General features: G+C 37.8%; 1 protein-coding gene across 1 annotated transcript in view; it reads right to left on the bottom strand.

Annotated features, from left to right (window-relative positions):
* NAV2 (neuron navigator 2) overlaps nt 1-16,256 on the bottom strand; it is a 245,917-nt gene that overhangs the window by 170,616 nt on the left and 59,045 nt on the right. Inside the window, exon 2 of the mRNA XM_085300906.1 lies at nt 4,878-4,995. Within this exon, the coding sequence (XP_085157032.1) occupies nt 4,878-4,995 (118 nt within the window). The remainder of the gene's footprint in view (nt 1-4,877; nt 4,996-16,256) is intronic.

Here is a 16,256-nt window from a genome sequence, read left to right on the forward strand (position 1 = left end):
TGAATGTGTGAAACACTGAGACCCACCAAGAAAAGCAGCTGGACTTTCTAGTGGGTCATGCCTCCAGAGACAGCTGGAGTCAGAAAACAACTGGTCTGACAACATCTCGTACAGTGACGGGTAACTCCTTTAAACCACAAAAAAGATTTAAACTCCGGAAACCGCATCACTGCTGGGCAGGAAAGCAGGCCCTACGTATGCAGAGATGTTTGCATGTCAAGTTGATTCATCTGTAGAGTGAATACAGATTTTAAAGTGAGGTAGGCAACCTGTGAACAACTCTAATATAAGCACAAACTGTGAGACTTCTTTTCAAGCTTCATAATCACGGCTCACCTGCAACACAACTTGCAGAAAAATAGAGTTTTGATCTTTAAAGTTCCAAGTGAAATCAGTAAATTGTTGAGGTGATTAAACGTCTGCCTTGGAGCCTGAATTTGCTTAGTTTCACCTTTTAGTATTGGACTCTGAAATAACTTCTGTGTGCTCGACTGAACAACCAGGTTCAATCAAATTTGTTTTTTTCACTGCAATAAAAGTACCTCATTCGATCAGTTGAACAGATTTGCATCCTGTTGATACAAGACACATTTTCTACCTGTCACGCATTTTCCAGGCAACAATCAGAACTTCACCTAATTTTATGTCATTTTTCAGTTAAGAATATCAAATTTGGCACAGTATTCCAATAACAATCATAATGTCAAACACAAGTAATATAACTTCTTTACTCCTGCCTGGTATTCCCCTCTTTATACATAAACATGTCACAGTACTTCCTTATGCAACTGTAATGCATCAGGAATTGATGTTAATCTGAAAAAGACATTGCAAATCAATCAGCTGCACTGCTCCCCAGATTAATCTATCATACTCCATACACAAAAAAGCACGCATTTCTTCCTAGAAGTGTGACCTCAGATTTGGTCATACAGAAATGTAAATGATTTTCCTATATCATGCTCTCAAATCCTGTGCTTCCAGATTTTATTAGTTACTGTCTCTCGGTTTTGCATCACACAATATCTTTATATAGTAAATTTGTCATAATTTCAAACACTGAAACTGTATTAGTTTGATAAAATCTTATTGCCATAAATTTGCACTGATCATAATTAACACTTGAAAGAAGGTTAATGAACTTCTGAATGAGCTCTCTCCTTTGTGCCAGATGTGTAGAGATATCCCTGTTGGCCAGGTCATTTTGTTTCTCCTTCTTAAAAACTAGTAGCTTTTCTTTCCTTTGTCCTCTAGAACTTCCAAAATGTTATATAGTGTATTTAAAATAATGTTAGCAAACCATAAAGCTTCTTACCTAGCTCTTTTTAAGCTCTCATAGACAAACTACCTAGAATTGTCTATTTAAAGATATCTCTGCTGCTTAACTTCTTTCCAAGTTTGTATGCAATACGGCATTTGACTTTTTCCTTATTTTTAGTGCGTAAATACAGAATTAGAAATATTTACTGAACTACTCTACATATATTAGGTACTGCTATGTGTTTACAAGCTTGGAGTACAAGTTTGGTTCCAGAGCTGTACCAAAGGCTAACACTGAGGGGTGTACTGACAGTTTCTCTCATCCTCTTTACTAAGCTGGATAGAAGAAACAAGGCAAATAATGAGTAGACACTGTGTTTTCATTGACAGGATCTGAATCAAAGTGCTGAGAGCAGTACCCAGAGTATTTTGGTTTTATTTCAGTAGAAGGCATATTGTGAAACTACAAGCCATAAATATATGAAAGCACTAGTGAAAAGGAATCTTTAGCATTAAAAGTTGCAGAGAGTTCTCTAAATCTACTTGCCAGTCGATAAAAGAACGATAAAGGAATATAATGCTAGGGAGTACTGCTAGGCTTGATCCCAGAGTCTGGCTTGAAATATAACTCTCTAAACTTTCCCTGCCAAGGTGATAGTACGATTTTCATGTTTGCACATGAAAATTATATTGAGATAAGTCACCAAATGAACTTGAAATGGAACAGTTATCTGGAATAATCACACAAATGACCTTTAAAATTAGACCAAGGATCTACTATTGCTTAAGTCAATGCAATTAATCTCAATCAGAAGAGAAAGAGAAGCACATCCAGAATATTTAGATATACATGCAAGATCGACTATCTTCACAAACTCAAAGCATCTCGGCTAAAAAATGCACCGACCACCTGCCACAACACTGTATTGCTTGACCAACAAAAYACTGACTTGCACATTTTACTCTTTATGGGAACTACTTCCAGCTCACTGAATAAATAAAGATTTATCATTAACCCAGTGTTTGTATCCTTATTTACAATGAAACACTTTTTGTAGCTGATTCGATTTTGATTATATCAGATCAACTAAAATAGTACACAAAATATTCTAGGCAWCCAGATAATAATAATAAAAAAATCCTACTGCACTGGGTTACAGTTTAATTTAGCATCGATTTTGAGTTTTGGAAATTGAAGAACTTAACATGGAACAGACTGACAATTTGATATTACAAACACAAGATGATGCACAGACCCAGTATATCTGAATTTATTAATTTAAATACAACTACTATATTTCTATGGGATTACTAAGGGATACATTTCTTATGTATTCTTTTACATCCCCATAAATTTTGAGCTGAAATAAACCTCATAGCTGAATGCTATGAATACATTTTTAATCGACTTGCAAAGAGAATAAACTGTCATCATATAACATTTCTATATTATATCTAGCAGTTTTAAAGTCTGAAAGGTAGATCTTCTGAAGTCAAATGCAGTAATATCTGGTTTCACATCTGTTTAGATTTGCTTCCTGTTTGGATGCTAGGGTGTAAGAACTACCTAGCTATTACTATTTCCTTTCCYTAAATACATATCTATTCCACAAGGTGAGCAGAAAGGACTATAATCACTGTATCTATATCATTATTATCTATACTGAATCTTCATTAAAAATCGCACCTTTATTTTTCAGTTTACCCATCAATTTTGGAATTGAAATAGCAATACAYATAAAATTGTATCACTAATAATTAAACTAGAACCAATTTTTTGGTGATTCTGAGTAATCTCTAGAAACTCCATTCACAATAAAAAGGAGGAAGTGTCTTCATAGCTGCTYTCACACACAACAGAAAGCTCAGCATAGAAAAGAAAAATCTCTTGCACTGCATTTAAAAACTTCTTTAGTATGCAGTCTTGTTCAGCATGCTGAACTAGGCTTCTAGGCTACCATTAAAGTGGTTTCTATGTATAAAAGTTAACACCACTTCTCTGTCAATGAGATGCAGCATGCCTAAGGCACATCAGATAGAAACGACTTTCGCTCTCTGCTAATTTAGAGAATTAGGATGAGTATGTTTAAATATGAATCTTATTTAAAACATCATCTGAAAATGTAATCATTTACCTTATACTTTAACTTCTGAAAGTTGCGCCTTGTAGAGCTGWTTTGAAATATTAGCAATAAGATAGCTCTGAAATGGCTATGAAAATGCAGTAAACAATAACTTTGAGTATTTCAGAGGAAGTATTTTGAATTTTGTAAGTGTTTTCACAGGTCAATACTCAAAACAACTATATTCAAATACTTGATAAAACTGATTTCACCTATTTTGATGGTGGTATTCTTACATCTGTTCCTACACGAAGTTTTTATACAACACTGATACACAGGGTAGCTGGGTGTATGTATGAAAGGAATAAGCTCCTAACTGTTCATGGGTTTTGCAAAATTTTCCCTTCTAAACGTGCATTAGTAAATAGATACAGGATGAAACGTTGTTCACAGAGAATACCTGTCAATACACAACTAATTCATAGCCTATTTTCATACATCCGTAGCTACATGACTAGTCCACAGAAAACTACCGGGGTATATTGTTGCTCTACAATATGCAAAGAGGAAGATTTGTCGGATGTTTGCTGGTATAGCTCTAGTGGAGTCAACGGAACTAGGCCTCTTGATTTCATCCAAGTACGTGGCTTACGGATTTGTACCTTAAATCAAGCAACAAGCTTTTTTACAGCATCTCAAACACATATAAATATGCATACACTTCTGTGCTGTTACTTCACTGCTGTCTTCTTAATTTGCATCTCAAATATGTCAGTCTTGCTTCTAACAATAGTCATCCTAATTCCTATTAGCAGCCTTTCTGCTTCCATCAATCTCCACTGGCCCATGCATGTGTTTTGTGCCATCCCAAGTACCAGATGGATGAGCCTCTGAAGGAACTAATGAAGGCTCCAGGCCCAAGGGGAGAGGGAAAATATGTAGCTTTGCATGGGGCCATGTTGCAAATTGTTTAGTACCTCCATTATATACTAATATTAGTGCAAATGAGGGAACTCGAGACTTGCAGAACTGAGCCCATGTCTGAAACACGTCCTAATGATAAATGATCTACCTCTTTTGAAAACTCATTATGAAAGATTTCACTTCTTCTACATAAACATCATATCCTTTACCCTCTCCAAGCTATATATAGGGATTTTTCAAATCCAATTGGAAGTACGGGGTCATAACAAGAACACAGCAGTCCACAGTCACTGTGAATTACGTCCAGACCAATCCCCAAAAGGGGTAAGAAAAAGAGACAGTGAAGGCTAAAAGCAGCCTTGCAGAAAAAAACCCTCATCAGCTGCTTTTTAACATTCAGCTGTGCAGAATGATATTGCTGTGTCAGGAGATTTTATCAGCAACATCAAATATTTTTCTGCCATCATTTAAGACAAGGCTTTATCAAATTAATTAGCAAAGTCTCTGAGGGAAATTTATCTACATAATTTCATGCAGTTTATTGTGTTTTTTTCTTCATGTAGAAGATAAAGAAGGTGTGTCTCTAAGCGAGTTGGTGGATACATGGTACAAAAAGAGAAAGTCACTCACCTACAACCTGGATTATTTCAGCTAGTAAAACGCCATCAGTCACATCTTGCTGCAGATCCTTTATCAACCTCTTGTGGCCAGATTTTGCTAGGTAGTGATTAGCCCAGTCGGTATAAATCTATTAGGAGGAAGGTGAACAAACRAAAAGAAATTGTTAGTAATAATATCAAAGTTAAAAATCAGAGTTCTAATCTTTGCTTACATCAGCCTTGCAGACACTGAGAAAAGACGACTGYGCTTTAGCTGCTTGAAACAAGACAGCACTATTAAAATTCAAGGCATTGTGCAGATCAAGTATTCAGCTTACTATAGAATGGGTTTTCCTATTCAAAAATCTGACATCAAAGCTCATAGAAGACTATAGTAAACTTCTAAAAATGTTACAGCCTGAATGGATCATCAGACATCGAACCGAATGTTCTGCATCAGTAATATGTTTGTGGAATAGATTTCAATTTTTATCTAGGTATTTTTTGCATTTTCCCTTTGACATTCCTTTCTTATGTTTGCTACCGAGAAATTTTAAAGASGCTTTTCTGAGAATGGCTTCTGGCACATATTAGGCAGACAGTAATTTCATTTTGAGGAAACTCCATTGCAATATTACTTAAAAAGCCCTCAAAGGTCTTGACGTCTACCAGTTCCAGTAAGTTCTATTTTGTAGGTTCCAGTAGGTCTATTAAACTGATTTTAGCCTGTCACACAAACTTTAACTGTTGGGATTTACTTTAAAATGTATTATCTGGAAACAGAGCCAATAAAACAGCCAAGTCAAAATATCACTTTAATTTGCATTAGTAAGTGCTGCTGACTATGTGTTAGCACAAGATGTAATCCAAGACCACTAGACAACTTATAAAAGAATCTTTTCATGACAGGTTATCAAAAAGAAGAAAGAAAAAAAAGACAGTTCAGTGTTAGTGCAAAAAATATATGTATTTTTTTTACTGGAGCTATTTTGGTTATAAAATCTTTTCTTTTAATTGTAAACATGAACTCCTCAACCTATTCTCACGTATAAAATCTGTAAAACAATAATGTTAACAGCATTGAACAAATCATTGAAAATACCAAATGTACATCCTTATTTTGCCTCATTTATCCTCTACTTCCACCTTTAAATGAGTAGGATGTACATTTCCTATGCCAACAGTGTCAGAGACTTGAAAAGGAAAAAAGGTTGGAACACCTCATAAAAAAACAGCTCAATGAAACAAACACRGTGTTGTCAAAAAACTTCACACAAACCAGACATTGTGTTCCTTAGCTGCTTTAACAAGAAAACATTTTCCATAACAGGAAGACATTTTTAAAAGTCTAATAGCTTTAAAAAGCTAGGACTGCCTTTACCTATTTTTCTGCCACACAATTCTGGCTTGCTTATTTATAAGGAGAAATGTATCAGGAAACTAGTTTGAAAGTCCCGAGCTTTACTCCCCAAGCGCAATGGTCCACACACGTACCTCCACTGCTACTGCAATTCAGCCCACAAACAACTTAGCACAGCACAATAACTGAGTTTCTTGCAATGGGAAGGCTCTGATGAACGTTACAGTTTCGCAGAAGGACTTTAAACCAGTGTAAAATCATGTTTTGATGCACCAGATCAAGCCTGAATCATTTCCACGATCTGGTTCATCATCCAAACATTGAGTCAGCCCAAGAGCTAAGACAAGGCAGGAACGGGCAGGAGTAGTGGGGCAAAAGGGGTCCCCTCCTGGTAGATCCTAAAACTACAGCAGGACCTTGAGAGCCCATCAGGAGAAACCTTTAAATACTACATGAAAACACAARTTTGGAATTGCAAAACTGCTATTTCACATTTGTTTCCTACTGCATTAACTCCTTCTGCACTCAGGACTGCTAGACTTCCTATTCACGCACTGTAAATAAACAGATCTGTATCAAAGAAAAGCCTAATTCCAGTAACAATTTCTCCTGCTAAAGGAGACAGCTTGAAACATCCCAAATACTGGCTGTCTGAGTCAAAGTCATTAATACAATAAAGAAATTTCCACTGTTGGCAAATTACTTTGTAACTGCAATTCYGTATGTTGAACTCAATTTCTACATTTGGTACATTTGGTATCAGAATTGCAAGCTGAACTTKTATGCTTGTCATATAATATTTCATTAACTACCAATAATAAACATCACTACAAAGAAAATACCTGTTTAGGAGCTATTTAAAGGAATGGAATATTATTTCATTCAACTGATTGATTAATAAACCTTCTTGCAGGAAAATACAGATCTACTTAATACATCTTTGTCTCTCAGGATTTATAACACCATATCACATTGCAATATGCAAAATGCATGTGCAAATGAGATTTATTTTTTATTTGACTGGACTACATATCAGCAAGCTTTGTTGCATTCTTATAGGTGCAGTATTACCAAGGCCACTGCTCATTTTTAGTAACTTTTCATTGTCACTGCTCATTTTTATGGCATAAATTAAGGTAATTATGGAAACCTTCCAGGATGCTTTCAAAAACTGTTTGTTGCAAGTCTTTGTAACATATTACACAAATATGATTCCTAATGTTTCTTTTCCTTTTTCACACAAACAAGTAAAAAAATGTACAATGGTTGCTATTTCTAGACACATGAAAAATGAAGCACATAATGTTTTCAAATGCTCAAAAACAGGCAAATAATAGGAATAACAATAATAAAAGAATTAGGAAAACACTGCTGAGAAACTTTCCATTCATGTATGCCTACCTTGACACAACAATTCAGATATGTTCCCTTCTTGAATGTTCCTGGATATTTTCAGCAAAYGGATTACAAAGTCACTTGTTTTAATATTCACAGCAAAATAACCTGTAGGGTCATCTAACTATAGAATACAAAACCTTGCRATATGAAGTATATGACCAATTACAATCAATCAGTGAAATGCACACAACAAATATGAAATAGAAGGGAGTGGACATAAGTAATACACATAAGAATTTGTTGCAAATTYTAAAAACTTGGATTGCATAAATCTGAAGAAAACCATATTTTTTCTATTATCTTTCTGGAAAGAAAACAGTCTAACTTTATGAGACAGCTGACGTGTAGTAAATTACACTTTCAACCCTAAGTGGCAGTCTCTGAATAGTGATGCAAAAGATGCACAACCTTTAAAGAAACAACACAGTGTAAACTTTCAGAAGTTCAGAGACYATTCCACTACATATGTTAGCAGAGATTTGAAAGCTTTTCAGTAATTTTACACAGTATAAAAATCACCAAAGGCAGCTTCATTATTTTAGCTGACAMAATCAAGCAAAAAACATTATTTGAGCATTATCACCATGGCAGGTGAGATCACTCGGTTTAACTAAGATCAATCAGTTTAATATTTAACCGGGGTCTAAGTTYTGGCTTTTGTTAGAGGCAGACTCAGCTGTTTAGTAGCTTTTTTCATCCCATAGTCTGTGATCTTAAGAATCCAATTATCTGGAAACAAATTAAAAACAAATGTGAAAGACATTTTTTCTTCTCTCCTTTTTTTCTCTCAGTCCATCAGGTTTGAATTAAGAGTTTTACAGGTAAACATTGATTCCATCAGGTTTGAATTAAGGGCATTACAGGTAAATATTGATTTTGGAAATATTCCGTGCATTGTGAGTCATAGCTAAAACACTATTGCTTGAACTGAGCAAGGTTTTGAGAAGAAAAAAATTCTAAAGCTTTTAAAAAGTTTTCTATAAAGAAAAAGGACAGAAGACCAGTACATCTTCAAATAGTAAGACTACAGCATTTTGAAACTTGATGGGGATTTATTTTTCCTTTCTTTAACATTAAACTCGCGTGTTTCAACAAGCTTCAGATGACAGAAAGAGGCCTCAGAGGAAGGGAAATCTTGATTTCCAGCGGGAGACGTTTGGGCCTTCCTGTCACTTCAAGCCTCAAGTAATATTTCCACCTGTACTAAGAGACCATATCTATCACATCGTGGCTATACCTCAGAAAAAATTATGTCATATTTGAATATTGAAGCAGAAGAAAGGTGCCATTCACAGAATCGGTTGTCTCTTTGTAGTACCTCAGGTCCGCCATCCTCCGTGACAGCTCTGAGACCAGCGATGAAATCATGGCTGCAGTTCTGCACCTTGAGCACCATCATGTGCTGCCCCAGCTCGTACACGGGACCTCACAGTTTCATCCTGAGGTTACTGGTTACGTTTGTTTATTGATTTTATCCTAGTTTTAGTAAGTAAAATCATTTTTCAATACAGGAGAAGATCATCCTTTACATTACCATCATCACGGTGCAATGTCTGAAGTTAGACCTTATTCCTAGCCTCACTTGGAATTTCCTATCTTAAGAAAARGATTTTATTGCTCTTCTTTTTTATTATTTTTTATTATTATTATTCCTTCAGAATATTGATTTGTACAGCAATGACAGAGTAAAGGCGGCAGCAAAGCAATCCTAAACGGACACACAAGTACCACAAAGCACTTGCAGAGGGCTGAGGGACAAACTGGCCAGTAAAAAGCAAATATCCTGGGGGTTCTGGCCACTTGAAAGTAATACACACAAGTCTTTTAAAGCTTGGAAGACTCAACCAAAAAGCAAAGGGAGAAAAGGTAGTCTAAAGCTGGTATCGCAAACCAGTTTTCTGTTCTACAGATACCATTTTGGCGCCCAGAGGCTGATATCAGGGTGCTCAGATACACTGGCAGGTAAATTCTGCTTGATCTGCCAAACACATTAATCTGTAGGACTGCTCTTTCCTGTTAACCTAACTCATCAAAATCAGGAAATAGAAAGCTGATGAATAAAGTCATACAACCAGTGAATCCAAGGAGACACCACCTCAGAGATCATGATGGAGGCAAATTATATCCATGCAGCCGCAAATAGGTTTAGGTACYAGATGTTAACATCTACTCCAAGGTCTCCTTTAAATAGGATTTAGACCTAAATGAGAACACAAAAATTACCCAGTGTCTTCTGCCTTCACATTGGTATTTTAAAATGTGTTCATTATAAAAAGCAAAAGGTTYTCACAAAGGAATTTATCTCCTCTAAATAAWTTTTTTTTAAAAAAAACAAACAAATTATGTGTGTGTGGACACCTTGCTTTTGATCGATTTTCACCAACGACTTCTAATTAGAGTAGATGCCCAAATGCATGTTCAGTCCTTTCCTCCCTCTTGCTACCACGCCAGTTCCTAATACATCAGCCACTTGCTGCCTCTCACTGTTTTCTGCCGACAATCACCACGACGCAGGCTCTCGCGTGGTGGCTAACAGCTGGGCGCTATCTTTTTGACAGCATGTACCATAATTAGAACAGAGCAAGGCTTTCTTCATTACTGAACAGCGGGGTTAGTCACACCAAGGAATGCCGCAAGAGCACGCRTTACAAGGCCATGCCTGTGTTACTGCTAACCAAACCAGGCTGCCCCGCTGAAGTTCCCTAAAAAAGATACTAAAAATAGATGCAATGTATCAAGAAGATCCCAATGGCAGTGCTTGCAGTTGTTACAGTGCTATATGGGTGGAAAACAAAAAACAACAGAAAAAAGCAGCCCATCTAAGCCTCGGGGAATATGCTGCATGGTGTCATGGGGTTTGCAACACGCACACAGAGTCATGATATCGCTATTTCTGAGTGCTGACATTAACTGCAGTCTCATGCCAATCCTTGCTGCRCTCCAAGACAACGACCATGCCTTCGGATGCCACAAAGCAAAGCCCAGAGCTAAGAGAGCTAAAGCCAATGGTTTGGCTGAAATACGAGTTCACCAGAAGCATTGCCAGCTTCAAGCGAGCACCCTGACCATGAACAGCTATTTTGAAGCTGCATAGAGTTTACRGCCCTGACAAAATTGTGGCTGATGTTCTGTTGAGTTATTGACAAAATGACAACCAAAAAGCACATGGCAGAAAACAAGAAAGTTTAATAGCATTTGTTACAGCCTTTTCATCGGATAGTCCTTACAATTTGTGGYCATTCTTTCCCCCAAGTTGTCCTAAATCCTGTAGGAAGTCTGTATCCACATATCTGTATCATGACACAAATGCCATTGAAAGGCCATCACTAGCTCTTCTAGAATGAATAAAACTTTGCACATTCAAAGATTGCTTTTTTTTTTGTTTTGTTTTGTTTTGTTCTGTTTTCTCAGCTCTGATAGATGGATAGATAGATAGCTCTATCTCCTCTCAGCTCCAGAGACGCATGAAGTGGAGACTGGTGCTTGAGGACTTGCTTGCTCCRTCCACCCAGAGAGACCCTCATCACCAATAGCTAGCAAAAGCGACCAGTCAAAAACTTCAGATCTGAGGAGATGGCTGGTCAGATACCAGGGGTGCATCCCTTCTGATATGCACATGAGAAGGTAAAATAAACTTCCTGAAAGAAATGCTTATGTCTGCAATCCTGTAGAAATATTTGGAACAACTTGATATGAGGGTATATAACTTAATGGTARTAAAATATCATCATTTAACTTAAATGTTGTAACTTTCCAATTATCATCAGCTTTTGGGAGTGAAGCTGTAACAAACTGAGGTCTTAATTCCTGCTTCACTGAAGAGAGAGGCGCAATTCTGCCTCTTTTATTAAGTGGAACTAATCTAAGTGATTTATTTTACTCACATGCGGAAGTGCTTGTTGGGACAGCTTTAAATTATTAATCATTTGGTGGGAGGTATTCCAATGAATATTACATCCTATTGGACACTTATATGTATTAACTACCCTTTGAAAGTTAAGCAGAGAAGTGGGTAATTTAAACAAACACCACTGGGGCTATTTATTTCYCTCTCTTTTAAAGCCTTATTCCCARCTGAGGAGAGCTATTCTCATGCATATGACCACTATTCAAAAGCAGTGGGCTGACTCACAGCACATACGGTCAAGCATGTGTGTAAAACCTAGCATGCTTGCAAGTCCTTCCAGTAATACAGCCTTAGACTGTCAACACTTCAGGGCATGCACTGCTTTATCTTTGAACTCGTGCACAGCAAAACTTTTGCAAATCCTAAACAAGTAACGTATTTTAACTTGCCTTACCTGCATGTTTTCTACTCTTTCCCTACTATTTTACTACACCCCAAATAAAAAAGGAGAAACCAGACATTTCCTTTTCTACCATGATGAGCGAGTTTCTGAACCCCATTACCGAGCGAAACTGCCTATACAGAAGYTTACACGCTTCATCACAAAGCAACACGCTCCCGAGGAGCAGCCGAGCTGGAACGCGAAGCCGAAGCGAGGCGGCCGATTGTGCTGCTAACGGCAGAGCCCCGCTCTCAATGCTCCCATTATACACGCTTCCCATACACAAACCCCTTTCAAGCTGAAACCACACACTAAGCCAAGCAGGTGGCCGCTCGCTTATTCCCCCTTTCCAAACATTTCCAATCATGAATGGAAACGAGATTGCATTAACACCTGCAAGAATTCCTTTGCATAACCAAGAGCGAAACAGATTTAGATTACTGAGCTGGTGAGCAAAGCCCTTTCCAAATCATATTTGGCGGCAGCGAAGAAACCGATCTGATCTCGTGCCAATGAAATCTAATTGACCTTAGACAGTAAGAAAAACAAATTTACTATTTTTTCAGCATTTTCTAGCAAGTCATCCACAGTGCGCATCAAATTATTTTCACAGTTTTCATACATAAAATAAACCCATTTACATCTACTATTATACACAAACAGCAACAGAAAAGGGCTTATCTGAAAAGGTGATAAATTTGTACTCCAAAGAGAAATCACAGAAAATCTTAAGAAGCTGCAAGCTGCGTAAGGGAAAAATCACTTCTGAGGCTGAAGTTAGATTACTGCTCAACAGCACCGCTACCATCATTAAGGAGGCAAGATCTGCTTACTGTTTTATAATGATCACAGGAAAATTTACTTCTCCCACGAGCAGGGACCCGAAAGTTCATACTACTTATTGGCATATTTAACATGAACGTATAATGCTAGAGTCCAGCTTGCTCTTCCTTCTCGAGGGGTCTACCGTTAAATGGCGATATATACACTGGCATGTGAAGCCCGGACGGTTAATTTTAGCTGAAATCAYGCATGCACTGTGGTCAGATTTCTTACGCAGTAACATTTCCCTGGGTTGGCAACTCCCCCTTCTCCTGCAGCTCTTCCTTTACACCCCCACTGCTTCCTTCTGTTACTAGTTTCTCCAACTCAGTTTGAAATAAATTTCAAACAGGATCAGTGTATTTTTATACGCGCTGGACATCTCTAATAACAAAGCTATTTGCAGCAAGCCTAAGTTTGGCTGCTCTTTTGCATTACATGCTGTATGYATTGAGATGATTATTAAAAAATACTATATGGAGTTACTGCACAATCCAAAGAGGCTTTCTGCTCACCGTAGAGACAAACCCCTCAGTGTAAATGCTCTCATTGTTTATGGGGAGTTGCACTCCGACTGGAAATCCAAAATGTTGCATGCCATCTCTATGTTTGTAACAGACCAAACAAAAATGCAGATGTATCATTTTCTGAACTTTGGAGCATTCACAATATGGATCAAAGTTTTAGAAGCTGTATCTATTGCAAACATAGGCTAAAAAAATATAATGCTGGATTAGACCTAAAGTGGGTATCTGCAAAACCTGCCTGTCTTCCTGAGAATGAGCTGGTGGGGAGCAAGGACTGACCTCTGGCAGAATCCCCAAAATGCCGCAAACTGCCCCAAATGCCATGGTCAGCCCACGTTACTCGTATTCTTTTAAGAAGTGGAGAACTGTCCTTTGTAAACTGCTTTGCTTTAGTTTTATATTAAAAAAACATAATGTTGCAAATGTTGACAAGGTGAGAAGCAATGACAGCTTCACCTCCCCTCTTGCCAAGGTGAGGGATAGACATCTGACAGTTTTAACTGTTTATTTTTCGAAAAGAACACTTCTGCCAGAATAAAATCTATACGGGTCTTTTAACTGCTTCATGAAAAGTAAATAACTTTGTAGCCACCCTGTCTCCAAATCAGCTCCCTCTTCCAGGAAAGCCCACTCACTGCCAGCAGAGGTTTTTGTTTGGTTTTAGGAGGTGGGGGAAGAACAGTACTTTCATGCAGTTTGAAGAGAACATAATGTACTGTAACGATCAAAGAAATGAAGTAGCTGCTTTACTTGCATAGCAGGCAGTAATTCCACTATTTCAAAGACAGGGACCAGGTTTTATGCAAGAATGGCAAAGGTTAGCCATGTTCCCCAAAAAAGCTCCTCCAGTGAAGAAGGAAGAGAGATCTAACTTTAGGAAGCTGTCATCTTAAATACAGATTTCTGCTTTATGGATCCAGTGCTGTATGTATCCAAAGCCACTCAACAGAAGCAGGATTCAAACTCAATGTAATTTGGTATGCTTGCTCTACGAGAGTAAATAATCTTCTAAACTTTTCTAATTATGACAGGCTTCAGTTTTTCAATGTGGAAGAAGTGCAAAATAATAGAGACTGTTCCAAACAGCTGCAATTATTACATTCGTGTTTTTTTTACCTGTGCTCACAACTCCTTATGACTTCTGTGCCACCTCCTCTAGGCAGGCAGCCACAGCCACAAGCAAGTTCAAAAAAGACAAACCGAACGTAATTTCTGAAGGTTAATGGAAGTAGACGGTCCCAAAGGAAGACCTCTTACCCTGCCYAAATTCACACACAAGAGTAGCCAGCATCTGAACTGAGGTGAAATCCAGGTGCCTCGCATAGGAAAAGCTGTGAGAGCCCATTACTGCACAACTGGCCTCTGGGAGAAACAGAGTAAGGAACCTACTCCAAGACACAGTAAAAGTCAAGAGGGCCAGAAACTAAACCTGACTTGCAACGTAGCATCTTAGGCATATATCCATTCTTCATTTGATTACCTTCTAAAAAAAAATGAGGGGTAGTCTACTAAAACAGTGTTGAAAGTTATGAAACAACAACAAATGAAAAAACATTAAATTTGTCTCAAAGGCACTTTACTCCAAACCACTTCAACTACCATGATGTGTGAATATGCAGACTGACTGATCCAAACAGTTAGGACATAAACATTACAAAAGCTTTTCTTAATAACCAACAACAGCTATTTGCTGCAGGGAATAGATTTTTACAGATTTTGACCTTTCTCTTGCTCTAGACACCCAACTCTAAGCCTTTTTTGGCCAAGAAGGACAAGATAGCATTCTRCTCGGTGCCTCCCAAGACAGATAAAGTTGTGACTTTACAGCTGGGGCTGGCCAGGCTCTGTTTGTACCCACGTGCTGAAGTCACCAGCAAGCTGTCTTGCATTCCCATCAACAGGATGTCTAATTCCACTCAGAAAACAATGAATCACCTGCACTGCCTTTCTCATTCTACAAAATGTAATTTAACTCAGTGTCCAAGCTTTCCTGTATGAGAGGCAAGCAGAAGGTGGTAAAATGTGGTGCTCTCTAAAACGTGGAAGGACATAAAGCTACATGCTACCAAGAAGTGGATGAAAAATCAGTGCAGTTGGCTGAGTTTGGACCCTGTGAGAAGAGCAGGGTGGCTGATGGTATCACTGTTTTAAAAATAAAACTTTCKCCTTTCACTTTCCTGTCTGTATGGCTACGGATTCACTCTTACATTTTTACCTCAAACAAGAGAGAGAAAAACAGAATAGTGTTAAATTCCTGTCAGATGGTTGCAGCAGGGGAAAGGAAAGAGCAAAGTTGTCTGAAGGGGGGGGGGGGAGAAAAGAAAAGAGCACACAACAGCATAAGGCGACTCTCCAGCTTTTACTCCAGCAGTACCGCTTGCTGACACAGTGCAACAACAGCATTCATTCTCTCCCTCTCAATAGGGGGGAAGAGCAAGCAAAGTCACAAGTATGAAAATGGGAAACATCCCTAATACAAATATAAATTAAGTGTTAAAAAAACTAGATCAGACTTTAAACTCTCTTTCAGTAATTAAAGCTTTCAAAATTTATAATGATCAAAGCTGAAATCTGTATGTTTCTAGATCCACACRTATTTCACCATGTTGAATTATACCAAAGCCCCATTTTTCTTCATTCCTTCCCCTTTCCCCAAACCCCTCAAAGTTATGAAGGCCAGTAACCTATTAATTGCTGTAACTGCCAAGCAAGATGAGTGCAAAATCTGGGAGGGAGGGAAAGCAGAGGGAGAAAATAGGATTCAGACTTGAGGGAAGCACTTAACCACATRCTTACTTCAAGCATGTACTCAAGTCTCAATTACTTTGATAAAATTTAGCAGACATTTAGCTCTCCTGAACAGGAATGCTAAACTGAAATTGATTAGAAAATCAGAAATTAAAACCAATGTTTCTAAAGATTATTAACGACAATAGGAAAAATGAGAAGAGGTCGATCATCCTTCTAAAAAGTGTTTTTATGTTCTACTAATGCTTCTATTTCTCGYGCTCATC

This window comes from Rhea americana, unplaced genomic scaffold (genome assembly GCF_003343005.1).
Source record: "Rhea americana isolate MKP2758 unplaced genomic scaffold, rheAme1 scaffold_17, whole genome shotgun sequence".
NCBI lineage: Eukaryota > Metazoa > Chordata > Aves > Rheiformes > Rheidae > Rhea > Rhea americana.